At 40.1% G+C, this 24,556-nt stretch overlaps 1 protein-coding gene across 1 annotated transcript in view; it reads left to right on the forward strand.

Moving 5' to 3' along the window:
* The window catches only part of CDH2 (cadherin 2), a 123,315-nt gene that overhangs the window by 75,494 nt on the left and 23,265 nt on the right, over positions 1-24,556 (forward strand). The window contains exons 3-11 of the mRNA XM_075744197.1: positions 5,173-5,399; positions 7,257-7,403; positions 8,525-8,680; positions 10,447-10,591; positions 11,641-11,813; positions 18,923-19,060; positions 19,422-19,607; positions 21,871-22,127; positions 23,576-23,718. Coding sequence (XP_075600312.1) covers positions 5,173-5,399; positions 7,257-7,403; positions 8,525-8,680; positions 10,447-10,591; positions 11,641-11,813; positions 18,923-19,060; positions 19,422-19,607; positions 21,871-22,127; positions 23,576-23,718 — 1,572 coding nt within the window. The remainder of the gene's footprint in view (positions 1-5,172; positions 5,400-7,256; positions 7,404-8,524; positions 8,681-10,446; positions 10,592-11,640; positions 11,814-18,922; positions 19,061-19,421; positions 19,608-21,870; positions 22,128-23,575; positions 23,719-24,556) is intronic.

Consider the following 24,556-nt stretch of genomic DNA (forward strand, 5'->3'; position numbering starts at 1 on the left):
AATAATATTTTTATGCTGGTCTCAGGAAGTTCTAAAATCAGACCCACTTCAAAAATGCTGCTGGTGATGGAAAAGACAAGTTAGAATGCAATTCCATTCTTTGCGATTATAATAGTCCACCATGATGTCAAAACCCCACTTCTCTTGAAGCCTATCTCTAATTGTAGTAAAGGATGTCTCATGGGCATTTCATATGCCACTCCAACAAGCCATGAGCTGAAATACGAGCATGTGCATGCTGTTAGTAGGACTAACAGATCATCTTACAGAAGTAACCAGTCTGAAAAAATGACTAATTCATAAAGTAGTTAATTTTTTTATGTGTGTTAGTGTACCTTTCTCCAGTTTCTCTCTCTGAAAAGTAGGAAGACTTGTTAAATAGTGAGTGTTCTTGGAGAAGGTAGTATGCAGATAGCTACACAGTTCAAGCAGAATGTTTCCATATTTTCTCATTCTGTCAAAGGTAAAAGTGGTATCTGGTAGGTAGTTGTATGTAAGCTACTTTCTTATTCTATTTATTTTATCTGCCACAGAGTGATCCTGAGTGGATTAAACGTACCTAGGTTTTCCATTTTATGATACACACTCTTAACTGGATTGCTGGAGTGCATATGTTGTTGGCACTTGGAATTTGTTGCAATTTCCATAATGTCCTCTAAATGAGTCTTAGCCTTGAGGTTGATGCCTAGGCATTGAGAATAGCATTCAAGAGGAGTAATACTGTTCCAGCAGATTTACAGGAGGAAGTACACTTTGTTTGTTTGTATGCATATGGATGTTATCTAGAACTGAATTGGATATTTTCAAAGTACAGAAATCCAGATGGCAAACTCAACGCAACTGTCTTGGGAGAAAAGCGAGTAATGAAAATTCTGTATTAATATTCTATATTGTACATGAATATTTTAATGAAAAATTGATGTTAATAATATAGCCCATTATATCAATGCTCAGTCCTTCAGTCAAGTAATTCTGGTGTTATTTGCCTAAGATAAAAAGAGCAGAAGCGGGTTGTCAAAGAGTGCAAACCAACATGAGTAGCTGAAAAAGGGTTTTTATTGTCTGAGAAATGGTTCTAGGTAATTGAAGATTACTAGTAAGGTACATGAGGTTAGACGTGTATTTTATAGATACTATGAATCATTCATCTTGTCAGACCTGAGTGTGAGTGATGTAGCTCTCTAGTGCACTCTAAATGAATTTGCATGTTTAGTTCTTAGCGTTTTGTACGCTACACATTATACATACATTGTAATTACTTCCATGCAAGAGCATTAACTTGCTTTAATACCACAGAGCTGTAGATTATTATTTTAGAATGTTGTAGTCACAGAGGTTCTCTCTTTTTCTTTTTTAAGCAATATTACACTTGTCTCAGTTTTATGACAAGAAAAGACTCCTAAATTAGGATACTAATGGTCTTTGGTCTTAGGGTCTGATGTTTAATAATATGCTAATACTAAATACAATTTTTATTCTGTTTAAAGACCTTATTTTTGTAAATACTTGTGCACAGCCTTATTTTGAGCATGTGAACTAGTTGCATTTACTCCCATGCACCAAAGCTGGTGTGCATATTATTGTTCTGAAAGGACCAAAGGTATGCTTTTTAAAACCAAAATAGTTATATTTCAGATTATGATTGAAGGACTTCCTAGGATTTTCAAATAACATACTTAGAAATCTTTTAAAAAGCAGATAGTTTTCAGAAGGTGCAGAAGATACTCAAAAGAGATACATTTAAAAATCAGCAAGTTATTTTTACAGATTGTGAGATACTCGTATCTGATCACTTTTGTGAAGAGTATTACTAAAAAGCAGTAGAATAAGATACTCGATTACTCTTTCTATTGCATATAAAGTGACTAGATGCTGTATAGTACATCTGGTTGACCCTTTTAAAAATGAAAAGAATCCATACGATTGATCTGTCAACAGAAAATGATTTTTGGGAAGCATGCCTCCTTTCCATGTGGTTGTTAGAAAGAGCATGGTTCATATAAACAGTCATTGTACTCAGTGGAGAAAAAATTTCCTGTTGCATTTTACAAAAAAACTTTGCCTAAAAAGCTACAGTCAAAAATCACTCTTTGTTCATACAATTGAACACTGAAAAATGAAGCAAAGTGATCTCAATCGAATTTACAAGACTGATAACCATGCAACTGGGGGGAGAGTAGCTACTGCACAACCTGTACTCTGTCAAGGTAATTTAATTATGGATGGTTATACTTGAGTATAATTTGTTAATGTGTGCTCTTTGCAAAGGGAGAATAACTCTCACAAAGCATTGACAATTTTATACATTTTTACCAGGATGCTGTCAAAGGAAAGGGATTTCCGTGGAATTTCTTAATATACAGTGGCCTGGAGGAGGAATATCAGTGAAGTGGCTAGCAGGGTGGTTTTGTCTTGGGTTTTTTTGTTTGGGGTTTTTTTTAATGGCTACTGGAGCCTATATGTAAGAAGATGGAGGGAAAGAAATCCTCTTTTTTATGAATTCAAATATCTAAAAAATGAATATATTATGTTACTGTGCAATAGTTGGAAATCAGTTTTTTTATAAAATATCGTTGTGGTATCTTAGTCTTTTGGACCATAATAACTGTAATAGTAATTTTAAATTTCACCTTTTTTAAAAACAGTAATGATCAAAGATTAGATTAATATTCATTCTCTTTCCTGCTCCCTGCTTTTCAGAAGTTATTCTGAGGAGAGCCAGAGGTGAACCTTGCTTGCTCTTTGTCCTTTCAGTCAAGACACTCTTTTGAAGAGCCGATTTACAGAGCAGCTGTAGCTGAGATGAGAGGTCAGCAGAGGCACAGAGCTATGGGATATATTGCTGGCTGGTTTTTTTCTTTGCTTAGTCTCTTAGTACGTGAACTGTTTCTAACGGAGAGTTTTGTTTGTGAACAGAGATGATGCTTGGAGGAGGCCCAGCTTTCTCCATGCCTGGGGTGTGGGTGGTCTGTGCCTCTGAACCCAGTATGAGCAGCACTGTTTGGTAGTCCAGTCATTAAGTTCTTAAATCATTAGATGTAGTCACTTCTGAGTAAACTCTGCTTGGACACCTCTTTATATTTGTGCTAAACAATACAAAATATCCAGCTCTGATGGTTGGCTGATGAGAATTATGGAATTAGGACTGTGGTAATGATTTCTGGGTACCGGTATAGTTGTTTTAACTGGTAGTTTTATATCCGTGGCTTAGAATCGTGCATTTTCTCAGTTGACTGTTGCGTTTCAGCATACTGTCATGGTAAGCTGACTCAAGCCACAAGGCTCAGTGTTGAAAAGAGCGGGATCAGTGGGATGGTCAACATCTGCGAGCTGGACCTTCTGCCTGTCAGTTTTTTCCTCCCATGTGAACAGCAGCCAGAGGTTCTGTCACCTTCTCCATATCTTGCAGACCTGTAGATCCATAGGAAGTGAAGCCAGTTACGGAGCAGGTAGGATGGACTTGAGGGGTGATAGGGATTACCTAGAGAGTAATATATATGGAAACTTATGCTAGAGGCTGAGTATTTATTAGCATTTCACTGAAGCACTCCACTGCTAATGAGGAAGACTTGAGGCAACATCTACAAGGACCACCACAGGAGGAGCTGTAGCAGTGAGGCTTCAGCATTTTACCCAGGTAGATTTGTGCTTCCTGGGTGTGCTCTTATCCCCAAGGTGAGGCTGGCGTTTCACAGAGGGAGACCTTCAAACTCCACGAGCTGGAGCTGCTTCAAACTCTACTGGAAAGAGCAGTATCCCTGCCCATTCTGACAAGAACAGTATTAAGAAGGTTGATGTTTTATCATCTGTTTTGAGGAGTGATGTACTTAGTCTCATTTTTGTACATGGTAGACCCTTTCGAAGAAGTACTTCGCACTGTCTTTTCTGTCAGGAGAGGGCAAATGGGGGACTCTGGATAACTGAAAGGGTGCAATAAGGAAACAAATTTTACATGTCATCTGAACATCGGTTCAGTCCTTGAAGTTCAAATAAAAAGTACAATTCTTCTTCTCAGTACCTTCCTGGAAACAGTGCATTACAGAAGAAAGCATATGATGCATGACATTTGGTAGTGATTTTTCTTGAGAGGGACCTTTAGGTTTTGAAGCTAAATAGTTTGTGCATGGTTTAGCACAATATAAAAAGTCCAATAACTGAAATGAGGCATAAAGCCTCATTTCATCTTCATCTTCGCTATGTGCATTTCAGCACAACCTTGATAATGATGTTTTGCACTTCTATTGCCCATACAATCGAAATATTTCATAATGCTTTGGAAACATTAAAGAACGATCATTGGTTATAAAAGCACACTTTCATTTTTTACCTACTATTATTTGCAGTAACCCAGAAGATAAGTGGTCATGAAAGCAATTGGGTAAAGAAAGCAGCAACCTGTTATCAGTTCTGTTTTGTGGATTTCACGTCATTATCTATACAGTTGGTTTTACGGAATTCTTGTTCCAATGTGTGTCTTTCAGATGGCACAAAATGAAGGAGAGGGGGTATTAAACAAGAATGGGTAACTCCTAAGTAGATGAATGGACACATGTGCTACATGAAATAGCTTTTAAAAAAAAAAAAAAAAGTGAAGTCTTTAACTTAGATTTTCTCTGTGAGGTAAGTATTTACTGCTGCCTCTGTCTTGTAGATGGGGGATGAGGAAACTGAGACCCAGAGCTCACAAGTGGCTTAGCTGGGCACAGAAGTTAATCTCTTAACAGACTTCGAGATTTCTGCCTTACCCCCATTGGCAGCGAAGGGTCTGGAAGCACAGTTATGTTTGTGATTATGGTTGCAATGTAATTAAATTTGTTGAATGTTTTTAATGAATTGACTTGACTGGATCTTTATGAGGCTTGAGGTGCAAATTGAGCCATTCCACTAGAAACCGACTGAAATGTAGTGTAGGACGTGGAGGGAAATGGTTTTCTTGCTGGGGGAGCAGGTCTATATAGGGTTAAAAACCACCTAGCAGTCCACAGAATGATACCGCTGTTATGTGGACTGACCCCTAAAGTACAAGTCTTTAACTCATAATTGCATGTGATAATAGCAGCAAGTTAAGTCCTTCTGCTTTTGAATATTTGTTCTTAATGTATTTTATGTCACACTGAGTTCAAGTGGGCTGCTTTTTCATTTTTTGGTCTTTATTTTGTGTTTTGTTTACAGTGAGGTTTCGAAGCTGTGATGGAAACAAAAAAATACACTTTGGAAGCAGCGAGCCAGAAGATTTCAGAGTAGGTGAAGATGGTGTGGTCTATGCAGAGAGAAGCTTTCAACTTTCAGCAGAGCCTACAGAGTTTGTTGTGTCTGCTCAAGACAAGGAAACCCAGGAAGAATGGCAAATGAGAGTGAAGCTAACTCCCAAACCAGCCTTCACAGGGGCTTCAGAAAAGGTAAGACAACAACTAAATGCTGCCTGTAGAAATGTATCTCTGCAAACAAGCCTAAAAATAGGGATTTGATTCTGTCATGTACCTCTCCGTGAGGCATTTTATTAATGGACAACTAGTGCATGTAAAGCAGGAGCCTCAGGAAAAATGTTTTTATAGCCTGTTATTCTGTAGCTTTGCTAAGGCATGGAAAGGCATGCTTGTTTAAGTATATAGGATTCATTTATGTTTGAGCTTTTTGTTTGTGTAGTTTGAGATTTATACCTGAATTCAAGTTGGACACGGTCATTTCTTTATTTTAAATTGCTTGAAAGTATTATGGTATTTATTCAAGCAGTTAAATATAACCACAAAATAAACAAATTTGTGCTAGAATGCATCAGTCACGTTTATTAGATGGAAGCTGTAGATTTACAGCAGGAGTAGGAAAGCATTTCTGGCAGGGAATATTGGCTTTGTCTTGTCCCTTCATAATCAAATTGGAGATTGTAAATTATTCATGATTCCAGAACTACTTGATAAAGAAGATAGTCTCCCTCTGCTGGAAGCTGCCATAGGATAAACCATGTACTATTAACAAAAATCAAACCTAGCAATATACAAATAACAACGCATTTACTTTAGGAAAACAGTATTAGGTCTACTACCTTTTTCTGTTATGTTACTTGCTGCCTGCTGTTTCTTATCTTCTCTTATAAAGTGCTTAGTTTACAAGTAAAGAAACAAAATTTATTCATAGATTTAACATAACTGTAATAGGTACACATTGCAGATTTAAGCGTAATGTCAAAATAGACAGTGTGGTTACACGCAAGACATTTTTCCTGAGAACGCGCTAGAGACCAAAGCTATGTAACCCTCAGGTTTTTGTTTGCTTACTTGCTGATTGTTTTAAATCTTCTAAGGCATGTTTTTTAACAAAGGAAATGGCTGTCATTTCATCTGTAAAAGTCTAGTAAAAATAGCAGATGCTTAGGTATGCCAGGGCATGTCCTGTTCTTTCCAAAGATCCAGTTCAGGCATCCTTGCCATCAGCAGAGTGTAGAGTAGTAGAATCTGGCCTTCGGTTGGGCATCTGTTTTTACTCTGTGGCATATTTGATTAGATTAAAAAAAAAAAAAAGTAAAAAAAAGTTTTTCTCTTAAAAGATTTGGAAAAAAAAGGATTTTGTCGCCCCATTTCCACCCTTAAGCAAGCTAGCATGGCTGTATGTGTGCTGGCATCCGAAGCCTGAATTGAGTGCAGATGTAGAAGGGAATAGGAAGGGAATGTTGACACCCAGCAGAGATTAATGCCCAATGTGTAAAGTGGGTCATCTACTGCATCCATCATGGCTGACATAGGTTTAAAATAATTACAGCATTAATTCTATGGGATTTAATAGGGTCATAAATATTTGAGACATTCCTTACCAGTATGTATTAAACTTCTCTTAGAACTCAAATTATATTTTAGCACACCCAGATCTAAATTTAATGTACAGTAGCACATTACCTGAACTGAAGTTCTAGCTAATGAGAAATACATAAAGGCATACTATTAAATTCTGCAAAATATTAACTACTTTTCAGAAAGTGCAGAATAGTTTACACAGTAGTGCCATGTTATAAATGGTTTATAATTCCATTTCTCCTCCAGCTTGAATAAGGAAAAAAGAAAAGGAGTTCTTTAAATTTTTGCAGTGCAGTTGTAAATAATACTGGTTATTTTCATACTGCACATTGAATGCAAATAAAACAGTTCTATGAACACAGAGGAAAGACAGCCTTTCTGTCAATTATGTAATTGTATCTGAGTTATAACTTCTACTAGTAATTCTCCTTCTAACATGTGCTTAATTTTATCTTGTACCTGGGAAAGAACCAAAAGAAAATTGAAGACATCATATTTCCATGGCAACATGACAAGCACAGCAGCCCTCTGAAGAGGCAGAAGAGAGATTGGGTTATTCCTCCAATCAACCTACCAGAAAATTCCAGAGGACCTTTTCCTCAGGAATTAGTTAGGGTAAGGAAGTTAATAGAAATGTGGTTTCAGTGTCCCTTGGAGACCTCTTGAAGGGATTTTGTGTGAGTGATGTCTTGTTCATAGTCTGAACGTTTATCAGAGTCTTTTGGGCTGTTTTCTGTTGCTACCTCTGTACATAGCAGACTGGTCTGCATTTACTGGTTTTTTTTAAGTTTTTTTTAAGTTTTTTTTAAGTCCCTATGCTCCTGTACTGGTGGAAGGTCACCTTGGTTTGGGTGGCAAGTGCTGTGATGACTTCTTGAAGTGGTTCAGGAGAACCTCCACCGGTTCAGGAGTTCTCCAGTCTTCTGCACTGGAGTTTTCCACCTAGACAAGGGTGCGGGGGTGATGGGGAGGAGCAGTGAACCAGGAGGCAGGAGGAAACAGGATGTTGAGGGGTGAGGACACCAGCTGTTCCGCAGGACTCTGCAGTACAGACGTGGCCGTTGCCAAGGAGTCCAGCACAGAAGAGGGCTTCCAACCATGGTACTATTTGGTCATGACCAACTTCTATGAGGATTTCTTGGAACTTGGTAGAGCATTAGCCCAAGTCGATAAGATAGCATTTTACACTGTTTTGTTGTTGTGCATGCTGGTGATTCACCTGCTCCTCACAGATGTACTGCCCTTGATTTTTTTCCTTGGGAGATGAGAGCAAAGTTCAATCTTTAAACAAAACCAGCCAGTTTCTAAAGGGCTACTGCCAGTAGTGGAAGACAGCCTGTAGCTTTGGTCTGGGAAGATATTGGGGGGGGCAGGAAACAACCCAGATTTTTTATTTCTTATGTATTTTTATGGTTGCATACATTTTTTTCCTAGAATCTTAACAATTCTGTTTAAGAATACTTGTTTTGGTTTAATACAATTTATCCTATTATGAGAAATAAGCAGGGATAGTTTTATGTTCCTAAAAATTCGCTGACCGGCTTTCTGACAAACAAAAGAGTGCAGCTGAAAACCTCAAAATTTATACTAACTTCCATTTCCATAAAAATTATTTTTACAAGTTTAGCTTAAAGATGGAAAAAAAAAAAAAAAAGAGCTGCTGCTTGTCTCAGCAGCAGCCCCATCCACTGGTTGTTTGTAGCTAATATGTAAACGTTCTCTTTTCTGACACATAGATTAGGTCTGATCGTGATAAAAGCCTCTCGCTACGGTACAGTGTGACTGGCCCAGGAGCTGACCAACCTCCAACAGGCATCTTCATCATCAACCCCATCTCAGGACAGCTGTCTGTAACAAAGCCTTTAGACCGGGAGCAGATTGCTTCTTTTCATGTAAGAGTTTAATTTACCATAAATCAGATAATCAAATTGAAGATTAACATCTGTTTCAAACATGACTTGAGCAGCCAGCATTTAGTTCTCTATGAGATATGATTTGAGGAGTTTGTAGCAGATTTGTATTTATTGTACTTACTAAGGCTAACTCTTACTATGTTTAAGCAGCTTAAATACATTAATGTATGTAAACAGTGATTAAATGTATTTAGATAAAGCAATTTTAAAAGATTGAAATATGGGTACTGTAGCTTATATTTCAAATACAGACCACTGATCACAGTCTCCACTGTATTGTATATTTTTCAAAAGTTTACTTTTAATTCAGCAACTTAAATTAGGACGTGACTGCTATTAGAATTGCAGCAGCTGTGATTTGAGAAATGGATGGGAAGAATAACCTACCAATTTTCAGTTTCGGGGCAAATCTAAGCATTTTAATGGAATTGTAAATTAGGTCTGTCAGCTTATGAAAATGATATTCTTTGCTCTAAAGAAACTGACAAAGTAGACCACGGATTCCAGTATTAGTGGAAAAGAAAGGTTTGAAGGAAGAGGGGAGACCTGGCTGTGACCTAAAAGTTGTCTCTGCTTTTGAGAGACCACGCTGAAATCGTTACAGAAGTCGCTCGGCTCCTAGAGAGAGTTTCCAGCGTGTTGTGGATTAAAACACTCCTTGCCTCACGCTCCAGGAAGCCCTTAGAGTGCTGCTCCCGAACAGAGGAGGCAGCAGGAGGCATTTGGGGGGTGTGAGGGGAACGTCTCTCACAGGAGCACAACAGCTCCAGCATCCACGAGATTTTTACTGAGAACTCAGCATTGGCAATTCAAGATTTACTGCCTTAGGAATTTACATTTGTATGAGTCATTTCCAGAGTGGTGAGTTAATATTGCCCTCTTGCTCCTTTATAGTAGGTTTGTAGCCAGAAGATATGCGTGTGTGTATATATTTAAAATGTGCTTCATCAGGACTGCTATAGGAGAGGGTTGCTCTTTTGCCTAGCAGTTAGCAGGCTCTGGCCTGGATACAAAGGTTTACATTTTCAGAAACTACTGTGTTCCCTTTTTTTTTTTTTTTTGACTGTCCAATTTAAGATGATTTAGGTAAACCTGACTGTCAAAGGTAGTTACTTGGTCCTTTTTGACAATCAGGGCATTAAATTTAAGTGTGTATTAAATTTAAGTAAGTATCTTTGAAACTCAGTCCATAAACTTTAGCTTAATTTTAACCTGGAATTTCAATGTGTTTACTGACAGTGATTTATCACAAACCTTACCTTGGTGTTCCAGGTAATACAAATCTATTCTGTACACTTTTCCTATGCATTCATATTTATTCAATATCCATAATATCAGTAAAGAATTTTTAAAAATTATGCCAGTGTTCATACCGTATGGATTGTTAAAAGTTGCTATCTGTTTAATATAAATCTGCATATTTCTAGAGTCTGTTTTCTAACAGTCATTATTAAAAACAGACTTACATATGACAGTAAGCATTGATATTAATTGAAATTAGATGATTCAAAATGATTTTCAGCAAATCAAGTCAAGTACTAAGTCTGCAACTTAGAATAGTTCAGAAGTCTGAACAGCAGTTCCATTAGCAGCCTGAAAACTCAAGTGGTCGATATGAGGGAGTAGTGGCAGATAACAAAATACATTGAGCTAAAAATGTCTGGCCCAAACTTCCTGTCACCATTACTGTATCTGTTTGTGCCTGTATGTCGTGCAAATTCTAATACTTCTAACGATTTTTGCAGCTGAGGGCGCACGCAGTGGATGTAAATGGAAACCAGGTGGAAAATCCTATTGACATTGTTATTAATGTCATTGATATGAATGACAATAGACCTGAATTCTTACACCAGGTTTGGAATGGGACGGTCCCTGAAGGATCAAAGCCAGGTAATACATGGGCTTTCAAAATGGGGGGGAAGGTATGCAGTAACATTTTGAAGGTGATGAAGGACGTGCCTTCAGACCTTGTAACACTTTCAAAGGTGTCTTATTAATGTGATGAGCACAATCTCAGGTACTGTCTTATTTTTTTCAGCTTGTTTTTAATTCATTTTTTAGCATGCTAGGATTAATTTCCAAAAGAAGAAAGTGTTATGTGCATAAACTAAAACAGAGAAGTCTTTAAGAATCTGACTTTTAAGTTCCTGGTTTTGAAAATCCTATTTATAGTGTCACAGTTCTTACAGTTATGTTCGTGATAGCCATTGACGTTCATTTAATTGACAGCTTAAGGTTATAAGAGACTTCTGAAATATCAGCAGATCCAGTTCTAGTTGTGAATCTCAAAGGCATTGGAAATACTGGGATTTGAAATCAAACAATTTCATATGAATTCTCAAGAAAACCCTACATGTTGGTCATATCTCATTAAAATTCTAATCTGCTTAGACTAGAGTTTGCACTATGGCTGAAACCACTTTCTTAATTTGTCAGTAGTGCAAAATGAATTTTTTAGAAAGGTTAGCACAAGAAATGTATTTTCTCACTTTGCGGCATTGACATCACGTTTGAGATGGAGAGAACATGTGTCTCAAAGACCTTTGAAAGAGTACTATTTACATTGATTTTCAATCACGATCAGTATGTGCACCAATTCTGAAAATTAAGTATATTTCCTTTGGCCCAATTAATAGCATTTTTATCTTAACGTGAGGAGTTCTGTTGTTACAGAAATGTTATTAATGGCAGAATTGTAGGATTTCATTCTTTATTATAAGCAAATCTGATATTTTATAAACACAAAGTATTTTTGTCTCCTCTGATGTATTTTAATTACTCTGTTGGTGAGTGTTGAGTTTAACCAGTTTGTTTTAAGTAAGAGAAGGAATGTGCAGAGTTTACCAAAAGAAATACATGCTTTGACCATTGCTTGTAAGTGATCTCGTGTAATCTGAGTAAACTGTATATATAACATCAATTATTTATCCTGCTGCTAGGAACCTACGTGATGACTGTTACTGCCATCGATGCTGATGATCCCAATGCGCAGAATGGGATGCTGAGATACAGAATCTTGTCACAGGCCCCGAGCAGCCCCTCTCCAAACATGTTTACAATCAACAACGAGACTGGTGACATTATCACCGTAGCAGCTGGACTTGACAGAGAGGTATGGCAGGTCTTAATCCTGTAGGCTGGGTTGTACTTAATATTGTGAAGAAGCACGTTTTTCGGTAGTAAATACAAATACTTCTCTCCCTCCCCAGTCTGAAGTTTCTCCCTGGAAAAGAGGAAATTAGCATGGGGTAAAAACTGGACCCACGTTTTCTGTATGTGTAGTCATTCTTGGTTCCATGGGATTGTGGAAAGGATCTTGTCTTAAAAGCCTGTTTGCTTTTAAGGAACAGGTACACACTAAAGCAGAGGGATGCAGATAAGGACCTCAAGGTGCTCAGCCTAGGTGCTGAGATGGGAGGTGTACCTCAGCTCCAGTGCTTTCTTTCCTTTTGCTGAGCTCCATAGGCAAAGAGTATATGGAAAATGGAATTGCCTATATGTTTTATTTATTTTGGAAGCTCCAGCAGAGCTTCTGTCCTCTTCCTTGCTTTTCACAGAGAGGTGGTAAATATTTGAAATCTTCTGGATGCTGTGTTGCTAAATTTGCAGTAATTCCCTGATCTGAATTTTGCTTATCAAAATAAATCAGGAAAAACATTACCAATTTTAAAGTTTTAAAAGCACATTTCTAAGAAATAAACCAGTCAGTATTGGAAACCGCATAGATAGAGACTTGTCTTGAGGCCTGGACACACATTCAAAAACTTAAAGAAATCTCTGTCAATAATTCATAAAATCATAGAGTGGTTTGGGTTGGAAGGGACCTTAAAGATCATCTCGTTCCAACCTCCTCCAGTCCTCTGAGCGTCATTGTGGCCCTCCTCAGGACTTGCTCCAATAACTCCATGCCCTTCTTGTACTAGGGAGCCAGAGCTGGATGCAGTACTCCAGGTGGGGTCTCACAAGAGCAGAGTAGAGGGGCAGGATCACCTCCCTCGACCTGCTGGTCACACCTCTTTTGATGCAGCCCAGGACACGGTTGGCTTTCTGGGCTGCAAGCGCACACTGCTGGCTCATGTTGAGCTTCTCATCCACCAACACCCCCAAGTCCTTCTCCTCAGGGCTGGTCTCAATCCATTTGCTGCCCAGCATGTATTGCCCCGACCCATGTGCAGGACCTTGCACTTGGCCTTGTTGAACTTCACGAGGTTCGCACAGGCCCACCTCTCAAACCTGCCAAGGTCCCTCTGGATGGCATCCCTTCCCTCCAGCGTGTCGACCACATCACACAGCTTGGTGTTGTTGGCAAACTTGCTGAGGGTGCACTCGATCCCACTGTCCACATCAGCAGCAAAGATGTTAAAACAGTGCCGGTCCCAGTACCAACCCCTCAGGATCACCGCTTGTCACTGTTCTCCACTTGGACATCGAGACATTGACTGCAACGCTTAGAGTGCAACCATCCAGCCAGTTTCTTATCCACCAAGTGGTCCATCCTTGAAATCCATGTCTCTTCAATTTAGAGACAGAGGTGGCATAGTGTCAAATGCTTTGCACAAGTCCAGGTAGATGACATCATTTGCACTTCCCTTATCCACCAATGCTGTAACCCCATCATAGGAGGGGTTAGCCATGTTGGTTGTCACCAATCACCTCCTTATTTTCCATGTGCCTAAGCATAATTTCCAGGAGGATCTGCCCCATGATCTTTGCTGGGCACCGAGGTGAAACTGACTGGCCTGTAGTTCCCCTGGGTCTTCTTTTTTTCCTTTTTTAAAAATGAGGGTTATGTTTTGCCTTTTCCAGTCTGCAGGAGCTTCACTGGACTGCCACAGCTTCTGAAACATGATAGATATTAGCCACTTCATCCACCAGTTCCCTCAGGACCCATGGATGCATCTCATTAGGTCCCATGGACTTGTGCACCTTCAGGTTCCCTGGATGGTCTCAAACCTGATTTTCCCCTACAGTGGGTGGTTCTTCCTTATCCTGCCTTTCCCTTCTGCAACTCTGGCTGTGTGGCTAGAGCACTTGGCAGCAAAGACTGAGGCAAAAAAGTCATTGAGTACCTCAGCCTTCTCCATATCCCAGGTTAACTAGGTCTCCCATTTCCTTCCAGAGAGGGCCCACATTTTCCCTCATCTTCCTTTGATCACTGACATACCTATAGAAGTTTTCCTTGGTGCCCTTGACGTCCCTGGCCAGATTTAATTCTATCAGAGCCTGAGCTTTCCTAACCTGATCCCTGGCTGATCAGACAATTTCTCTGTATTCCGCCCAGACTACCTGCCCTTGCTTCCACCCTCTGTAGGCTCCTTTCTGTGTTTTAGTTTGCCCAGGAGCTCCTTGTTCATCCATGCAAGCCTCTGGGCGTTTTTGCCTGACTTTTTCTTTGGTGGGATGCATCGCTGCTGAGCTTGGAGGAGGTGATCCTTGAATACTAACCAGCTGTCTTGGGCCCCTCTTCTCTCCAGAGCTTTGTCCCATGGTGTTCTACCAAGCAGGTCCCTGAAGAGGCCAAAGTCTGCTCTCCTGAAGTCCAGGGTAGTAATCTTGCTGTGCACCCTCTTCACTGCCCTGAGGATCTTGAACTCCACCATTTCGTGGTCAGTGTAGCCAAGGCTGCCCTCAAGCTTCACATTCTCCTCCAGTTACTCCTTATTGGTGAGAATAAGGTCCAGCATGGCACCTCTCCTTGTTGGCTCCTCTATGACTTGGAGGAGGAAGTTATCATCAAAGCATTCCAGGAACCTCCTGGATTGCTTGTGCCCTGCTGTGTTGTCCCTCCAATAGGTAACGGGGTGGTTGAGGTCCCCCATGAGGATGAGGGCTTGTGAACATGAGGCTGCTCCTATCTGTCTATAGAGGGCCTCACCCGCTTGGTCTTCCTGGTTGGGTAGGCTGTAACAAACTCCCATTATAGTGTCCCCTGTCCCTGCCCTCCCTTTAATTCTGACCCATAAGTTCTCGGTCATCTCCTCACCCATCCCCAGATGGAGCTCCATGTGCTCCAGCTGGTCGTTGACATAGAGGGTGACACCCCCTCCTTGTCTCCCCTGCCTGTCCTTCCTAAAGAGCCTGTATCCTTCCATCCCAACACTCCAGTCATAGGAGCCATCCCACCACATCTCCCTGATGCCGATGAGATCACAGCCCTGCAGGCGTGCAGATGTCTCCAACTCCTCTTGTTTATTCCCCATGTTACGTGTGTTTGCATAGAGGCGTTTAAGTTGAACCCTGATGAAGCTGAATTACATTCCTTCGTGCTGCACTTCAGGTGCTCTCCTGCTGACCTGTGATCCTTCTCCTGGCTCTGGGCATCTGTTGTTGGCACTGGCATCAAACTGGTAGGAGTGGGATGGATTGAGGTTCCCCTCCCGTGGCAACTTTAGTTTAAAAGTCCTTTTTGCCAGCTTGGCAAGCCTGCTACGTTGCATTCCCTGCTACATGCTGGGCAAGTCCCGTTCTGTCTAGACAGTTCTTCACTGTTCCCACCAGTAGAGGAGGAGGAGGATGCCAGATCCTCTGCTCTGGTTCACGCATCTGTGAAGTGGGAAATATTCCCCTCCCAACACCAGATCTGTCACATGGACTAACTGTACTTTTGAACCACTTGAAAACTTCAGAAGAGATAAACGTTATTTTATAAACAAACTATAAAATCCAAACAAACCTTATTTCAACACATCTTGTTTCAACTTCTGTTTTACTAACCTCATTTTAGCTCGTTAAATCTGAAGGTGTTTTTTAAACTGGATTTGCTGTTCAGCTTTTAGCTGTTTGCTTATACTTATTTAAAACGGAGAACAAAAATACTTTCTGATGTTCTGGGTTGGCTATTAATATTCTGATGCATTTCAGTTTGAAAGGGGCAAACAGAAGATTTGAAAAACTAAACAGACTGTTAGAGACTGCAATTAATTTTTAAAGTTTTATTAACGTTCATTCTATTTAAGTTGATTTTGAAGAGGATGGATTTGAGGAAAGGAAAACCCTGAACTTTACAATATTGCCCTGTTAAATCAAAAGAATGATGGGCAGCTTTGCCCTTGTTTTTAAAATCCCCTGATCATCTTTGACAGGTGAACTTTCAGAAGGACATAGTGACAACTTGTGAGTTTTATTACTTAGTGACTAGCTGTACTAGAGTGATTTAACTTGGAAGAAACCAGCTGTCTGTGGAACTTAGATCCTTGCATTAACAGTTGGAAAAGCCTTGTCATTTGCCATCAGTTTTCCTGATGGATCACTGGACTGATACCCAAATGAGTATTTATAAACATTTATTGCACGTGTTGAATATTAATAATTAATGTTAAATCATTCCGATATTAAATTAGACTAATATGAGACAAAATGGTTTCCTTCCCAAGCCATTGCTCTGCTTCCTTCATTTCCTGAGTCATTTCATGGAAGTCAATTAAATTAAAATGACCAGGAGTCTAGAAAGCCAGATCTGAATCAAGCAGTGGACTGGAGAGTGCCTTGTTGCACAAGGTTCCTTCTTGTCCAGGAACCTCAGCAGGGCTGCCCGCTTCTGCCGTTCTGCCCTTTCCTCCAAGTCTTGGCTCTCTAATTAGGCTCATAAAATACTACACAAAATTTTAAATTCTTAAATTATGTGACCCATTATTTATGGGAGCATGCTGTACGCGTTCCAAAAAAAAAAAAAAAAAAGAGTGGTTCCTCTGATAGCATTCCTCATCTGCTAATATTTTAGGTTAACATGCACAATGTGTTATCTGTGCTAAAATACACAGGAGGAGAGTTGCTTAGGCAGGGGACTCGGCTAAAGGCAGAAGAAATCTTTCACTTGCTATCACGAAAGTTGCTTTTTCATGAGATCCAGCTGTTCTTACTTATTCTGCTGTTGCTGTGGAATTCACTTCAGCATTAAAACATCTGCCTTACTGCTGGAGGTGCCGAAGAAGTCAGGCAGGGTACTTAAATTTACACCCTGACATTCCTGTCTCACGTGAGGTTAATTCAGTGAAGTGCTATTTTATTTGGCCTGTGTTGAAGTGGAAAGATGTGACCTGGTGAGGTCTGCGTTCTTTCTTGAAGCTGCCGGTTCGTTTTCGGATGTGTTGCTGCAAAGTCTCTGTGCAGGCTGCTGACACGCGCTCCGTGGCTTATTCCTGGCTCCTTCTCAACCCGCAGTAAAAAGAGGAGAGCCACCTCCCCCCAGGTCCCCTATGCTTGGAAAGCTGTGTGCTTGTTAATTTCTGAAATTTCATTCCCAGCAGTTGATCTTCTGTATGTGAGTGCTGGGAAGGGGGAAAACCAACCAACCAAACCTACATATATGCTGTCTTTTGGGGCACTTTTTGGGGCACTTCCTAGTGCGCTGCTTCTGTTGGAATTAAATAAGAAGATTGTACAGAAGTTGAGTCTCCGTGTAATAATGACGGAGTTTCCTTAATGAAATTGGCTTCTTGGGATCAATGTGTTAAGACCCAGATGAATCAGAAGCACCTGCTCTTTCAATAACGTGGAATCATCTGGCCGCAAGATTTGTTTCAATAGTGCTGTAGATTTTATTGCTTCACAATAAGTAAAGTGTATTTTTTTCCTGGATGAAAGTTGTAAAAGTATTTCTTTGATTCCCTTGTGACTGCTTCTCTCATTGGTGTCATGAAGGAAACCTTTAGGTTGTTTATTTAAGCCTTTTGAAGGTCACTTCTGCAAGTATATTTTCCAAGCCAGAATTTGTATGCATATTTATGTATTATTAAACATATATATTGCAATTTTTTATAAATAATATTAGTCTTCCTTTTTTAAAGATCTATATATAGTAATACATATTTGGAGTGTGTTGTAAGGGTTCCTTTGTGAAAGAGGACATGAGCATCAGCGGGAGATAGAGTCATACGGCTTATTTTAAAAACTTTTTTTATTCAATAGCTCATATTTGCTGCTTGGAAGTGTGCATAACCATTAAATATCTAATGTCTGCTGTAGTGTCTGGCCAAAGTTTGAAAGAAAGTTTGACATCATCAGTGCAATTGTCCTTGCTTATTTTTGGTATTGATATCCATAGTCCCTTTTTGTAAACAGTTTCTACGAGTAGCCATCTGTCATATACCCCAGTCTTTTCTCCTACAACCCCTTTCCCAGGTTGTAGGAGAAAATAAGGTACTGAGTGAAAAGAAAGTATGCTTTTCTTTAAGTATTTTTATTTTGCCAAAAGGTTTTTGCCAGCGTTACTAAACCGTTCATGAAAGTGAAATTTCAAAGTAATAGCAACTCCTTACGTTTGTGCATAAGAAAGAAAGAATGGAATGACAACACCTAGCTCTCTCTAAGCTGGGAAACCGAACTGGGAAATGAAACGGCATGCACAATATTTACATTTCACAGTAGAAACTGCGGATGAATGAAAATCAACTTCTCAGCAACTCTACACAAAAAACAGTGTTGGGGTTTTTTTTTGGGGGGGTGGGGTGGTGGTTTGTTTTTTGTTTTTTTTTTTTTTTAATACAACCTTGTTAACTTTGTTTTAAACAGCTAACTGGTTTGAGGTCAGGTCTCCATTGGGCATTTCTCGTGCATGAGGCAGCCCTGGCCCCGCTCCAGCCCTGAGCAGGGGGGAGGCAGTGGCTGCCATCTTCAGCCGGGGTGTTTAACATTTATGGAAATGGCCCGTGTGGCTGCTCCCTCCCCCTTTCTCCCAGTGCCCTTACTCGTTGCTGTTAGCCTTGACATCTTCGGTTTCCATAGCGATTGCAAGAAGTTGCAACAGCGGTTTTATCCTTGGGCTCGGCTGAAACAAAACCTTGGCAGTTGCAGCCGTTTGGCCAACAAACCTACCTTGGCTCAGTTCTCTTAAACGCTTTTGAGAACTTGCCCTGTTTGAGGATAAACTGCACTCCTGTGTTGTTCCCCCCCCCCCCCCCCATTTGAAAAGCGTTGTTAAATCTGTGATACTAGCATTAACTGTATAATGTGGTTTTGATTTTGAGAGTAGAAAACAGGCAGTCTGTCCTCGTCTCAGTGATACTCGAAGAAAATTGAGCAGTAGTTCAATACAGCGAGATGCAACCTGGTGCTGTATTCCTGCGGCACAAACTTTGCTCCTGTCATTTCGGGTGATGCTAACTAGAATAAACAGTGTGATAGGCTCCGTTGCTTAGCGAAGTGCAATTTCGGAAACACCTGCTGTCCTACAGTAATGTTAGTTTTGTCTAAAACTTATGTTGATGTCATTTTGTGTTTTAGAAAGTACAACAATATACATTAATAATTCAAGCTACGGACATGGAAGGAAACCCAACATATGGTCTTTCAAACACAGCAACTGCTGTCATCACTGTGACAGATGTCAATGACAATCCTCCAGAGTTCACCGCCATGACTGTAAGTACAGGGTAGGAGTAACTGAAGGATGTGCATATTTATAACCATTCCACGCTTTTCTCATTATATTCACAGACGGTAAATATTTATTACTTATTAAATAGCATACTGGCAGGCAGGATTGAAATACGAGCAGAATGTATATCCCTTAGATAATGCTATTCTGCTTAGGCCAACAGGCAAAAGCTGACAAAGGAATCAAACCATCAGTTTTCTGGGTGGCCTGAGGTAAACTTCGTTAGATAAATTGTCAGAGCTCCAGTGAAGAGAGATGCGTTCCCTAATGTTGATGAACGTTCAGTATGGCATAGCTCTCGTGTGCTTCCGCAGCCAAGGTAAAAGGTTTTCTTCTCTTTTGCAGTTCTATGGGGAAGTACCGGAAAACAGGGTGGATGTGATCGTAGCGAATCTGACGGTAACGGATAAAGATCAGCCCCACACGCCTGCGTGGAATGCGATGTACCGAATGACCGGAGGAGACCCAACAGGTCGATTTACCATCCTGACCGATCCCAATAGCAACGATGGGCTGGTGACTGTTGTGAAGGTAAGAGGTGCTTGCTCTTCAGAGAATTAAGCAGAGATGGAAGAAGTGGAAGAACATTGGGGGGGGGGGGCGGAAATGTGAACTCGTTGAGGCCAACACAAGGCTAGAAAGGAAAATGGATGAGCACTGTCTGTCATGTAGAAGCAAGCCATCCATCTCTTGGAGCGTTTCCTTGCTTACGCTATCAGTAGTATTCCAACTGATCAGTTTTAAAAATCAGGTTACGTTGTTGAAAATGACAGGTTTTGAAGCTTTATTTGCCAAAAGATAGGGATTAGTCTGTGAAAAAGCATTTGCTTTGTATTTATTGCTGATGTAAAGGAACAGCTTCCTACCTCCTGGCCTCCATTAGTAGTCACGCTTGTTGTGTGAAGGTTTTATGTCAACATGTTCCCATTCAGAACAGATACAGGCAGTCAAGGCACAATCAGAGAGGAAGAAATGGTAGGTGGGAGGCTACTTCTACAAGAGGCTTTTAAAGATTGGCTATTTTTAAAACCTCACTTACATGCCTTTTATGGAATAACCTGTCTGTCTTCGCTCTCTAGCCAACACAGCTCTGTGTTGAGGGGTGACTTATTTCAAGTGATAATAACAATGTGGTTCTATAATTAAACCTGCCAGGCACCTTTCCTCACGGCCCTCTGATAAGTGTCTCGTCTCTGAGTTGGCCTGTTCTGGTTTTGGCTGATCTACTTACAAAGTCGAGTGTAGATGCCAATGTTCTCTTTTAGAAATTAGTACATTAACTTCACCCTCCACCACATTCTGCTCCTTTTTTTTTTGTTTTTTAATCTTCTTAGCATCTAGGTGAGAAAAAGATACAATTTTTGTACAGCTATGGTGGTAATTCACACTAGGAGGTTTTTTTAAGAACAGTCTCTGTTTTATAACTGCACTTCCCCAGAGGTACCAATTATTATATTGCAGTCTTGCAGCAAGAATTATGTGAATGTCTGTGCTTTGTAATTAGGCACATCATAAGCATTTTTTTTCACATCTAGGAATGGTATCAAACTAAAAATGCCTGGAAAAGTTAACTTAACAAATGCAGAGATTAAACTATGGTATTATAAAGAGAAGCAAGTCTAAGATTCCACATCTCTAACCTGTGTGATATAGCTTTGCTCACTTACAAATTTATTTTTTTACAAATTCTATCCCATCTGCTGCTAGAGTATCTCAGTGTTTTGCTACATCTGACCTGGTTTAACAACAGAGTAGCAGCGTGTGGGAGCCTCATTGGAACTCTTTCCTACAAATACAAGGGAACGACGGGCCTGTTCAGAAGGGGCCAACTATACTGTCTGAAATCAGAGTCTCTCAAACAGTATAGGAAAATCAGCCTGAGGTGGTAAATGGCAGTTCTGCGGTCTGGCCAGCAGCACTTCTGTAAGCACCCAGACATAGGAAGAGTTGGAATCCTGCCTGCGGTGCACTGCCTGGCACTGCAATGAGTTGATCTGTCAACCTGTAATGAAGATTGTACTGTCTCTTGTCCCTGACTTCATCCTGTCATGTGCCAGCTACCCCTGGAAGGTACAGGGTTCCTTCGAGTATAGAGTCAGTGCAAGTAGTACAGTGCATACCACTAGGACAAGGCAGATCTCAGGGAATGTCTCACCCCTATGCAGCACGACAGAGGAACTCTAGCCTCAAACGGTTTTTACTCCTCTTTAAATTGGACTTCTGACTCAGTGAGGAAGTCCCCAAACTGAAGGTTGTCTGTCCCATGAAGATGGGAGCTATAGGTATGCCAGCAGTGGGGATTAGCTGGGACTACAAAGAGCCTTTTTCCTGAAACATGTAAGGGCACGGGAATCTCTGATCTGCGGGGGTAGGTGTGGTCATGATCTTGTTTGAAGGAAACCTTTGTCCTCATGACGGAGAGAGGCAGTTACATTTCTCTCCCCAGGAGAGCTCCTCAGGAGGCACATCTGCTCATGTGAGTGCCTGGCACAAAGCTGTGAGTTTCTACATCACTTTCTGATGAAACTACTTGTTTCCTCAGTTACTGCTAGTGGCAGTATTGGAGTAAGTTAAATACAAGAATGACAAGGTTTCTAGCTGCTCTGACTTCCGAACTGCTGCTGGTCTCATGTTGAGGTGTTACATTGATTGTGTTCTCTTCAGGCTCTGTGCTCATTTTTGAGAAAAGCAGTACAAGTAACATTTTAAAATGTGCTTTAAAGTAAAAATATTACTGTGTGTCTATCACTATTGTGAGTAAACGTTAACACTTCCTGCTCTTATCTTTTCCCAGCCTATTGACTTCGAGACCAACAGGATGTTTGTACTTACTGTAGCCGCGGAAAATCAAGTGCCTTTGGCTAAGGGGATTCAGCATCCTCCTCAGTCAACAGCAACCGTGTCCATTACAGTCATTGATGTGAATGAGAGCCCATATTTTGTTCCAAACCCTAAGCTTGTACGTCAAGAAGAAGGGCTACTTGCTGGCAGCATATTGACAACTTTCACTGCTCAGGACCCAGATCGTTACATGCAGCAAACCTCTCTAAGGTCTATATAAACATTTTGCAGTTATTTGACTATTGGAATGCCATATCTGTGTTACAGAGTGGGTGGGGAGCAAAGAGACTGCATATGAAATGACTGCATTTACCGTAGCACACAGCTATGCCAATACTTCCTGTAGCTTTTGTGCAGCTTTCTCTAAAGGGATTTTTGGCTGTAACCAAGAAAGTGACCTGACCAGCATTCATAGATCTGTAAACTGGGTCATCTTCTAATGCTAAGTCCCACTTCATCAAGGTAGACTTGACATCAAGAAGTTATGCACCTGTGCTAAAGTATAAGTGGCATCCCAACAAATTCAGTCAAAGCAGACACATTGCTTGGGTGAACTAAGATGATTTGCGATTTAAGTTAACCAATAATTTTGATATGGCAGCAAAACCATGTCAGATCATTGACCACATCTTAAGGATTTTCTTCTCATTTTTTACCCAGCAATGCAAAATGCTGCCACTGTGCATCTGTGAACTTTTGTACTGATGGCTGTGATCATAATTCGCCTAATGTCTAAAACTATACTAAATGAAAAAAGTGAAGAGGATAAAACATGGAAATCTTAAAGCATGCTTTTGCATACTTCATTTAAAACATAGTTATTGACTTGCAAGACTAAGGCACAGTGACTACGCTTGGGACAGGAATCAGGTTCCTAGCTTATCCAACTCATTTTAGCTCATTTTTAGCTCATGCAGAGGAAACTCCAGAACTTACTTTCTGTCTTCCCTTCCAAAGTCAAGGTTCTTACAATTTTATTTTCTCTTTCTTTTGCTTAGCTGTTGCTGACATTTTGCTGGTTTCTGGATATAACCATCATAGACATGATAGCATGAGGACTTAAGGATGTATGCATTTTTAATGACCTAAAGTAGCTTGCACTTGATTAATGTCAAAGGGCAAATTTATCAGATAGAAGGATGGTTTTGAAAGACACTCCTCTTTCAAATTAAGATGAGGAGCATGCAGTAAAACCAGGGCCTCTAAAAAATTTTTAAATGATATTGGAAGTACTAGAATAATGCAAGTTAGCACTCTAGCACTCTATTGTTACCTCTCTCCTGCTCTCAGTGCCCTGATAAGGTAAAAGTTAGTATGAACAGCTCTGTAGGTACAGGACAAGCAAGATGGATCCTTAATGAAATATGTTAATTGAATCTGAATATGAATGTTATATAGTTTATAGTAATTGCATGATTTACTCCAGTTACATGATAACTTCTGTGGCAGGGCACTTCAAGAATCTAAATGTAGGACTGTTTTTAATAAGTGTTTTCAAGATTTTTAGCAACAAGGCTTAATAAATGGAAACTTGTGAAATTCTGTCTCCAAATTTCCACAGCTGTGTTCAGAATACAAGTTAAAATACTAATATTGCCTTTATTGTCAATAAAATATGTTGGCAGATAAATAACATATATTTGTGATCAACTACACAGGTACTCAAAACTTTCAGATCCTGCAAACTGGCTGAAAATTGACCCTGTTAGTGGACAAATAACTACTACAGCTGTTTTGGACAGAGAATCAATATATGTGCAAAACAATATGTATAATGCAACATTTCTTGCCTCTGATAATGGTATGTATCAACATTGTATTTGTTTACAAAAACCTTTCTTCTCTGTGGTTCAATGGCATTCGATTTTACTGGGGCAGAAACCAAGATATGCTTAGAATACATCCAGCTGGAATTCTGTATTAGTATCAGACTTTGTACATTTCCCAGCTACTTGGGAAATGGGCTGAAAAATAATTCTACGAGTTTGGAGAAAGGCAGTGGCTTAGTTACAATAGTCAAGTTTGCAGAAAACTGAAAAAGCCTGCAGAGGCGTGCAGTAGGCTGAGTGAATGCACAGCGTGAGTAGACTTTATGGAGAGTAACGTGTTGGGGGAGGGATATTGTATTTTTCCACATTCTGGCTACATCAGTGTAGAGGGAAAAGTGTCTTTTCATTGTCAGTTTAATAATGAAGATCTCTGCTCAGAAATGAGTCCTTTGACTTTGGCTGGAGTGCTGTACTGCTCATTGCTGATACCGGAAAGATGGGCAGGTATAGTTAGGAACATCCTCGCATTAGGGCAGAAAACTGAAACATCGGGGCTATTTACCTCAGTGAGAAGACAAATGGTAAAATTTTGTGAACTGATAGAGTATAACAAATCTAGAACAACTATTCCTATTCTTTTGGCTCTATTCTGGAGAACAAAATTAAATGGAACTGGAAGATTGTGAGAGGGAGTGGAATGAGAACTATTGCTGATTATACTGAGAAATTCAGTGCCACATGCTCACATAAATGTGTGACTTTAACAGGGTTTACGGAGGCATCACACATTCAGTATGGATAGCAAGAATGTCTAGAAGTAGTATGCTGAAAATCAGTATTAGAAAGAATTTAAATAGCACACTTGTGGTA

Source organism: Balearica regulorum, chromosome 2 (genome assembly GCF_011004875.1).
Source record: "Balearica regulorum gibbericeps isolate bBalReg1 chromosome 2, bBalReg1.pri, whole genome shotgun sequence".
Classification (NCBI taxonomy): Eukaryota; Metazoa; Chordata; class Aves; order Gruiformes; family Gruidae; genus Balearica; species Balearica regulorum.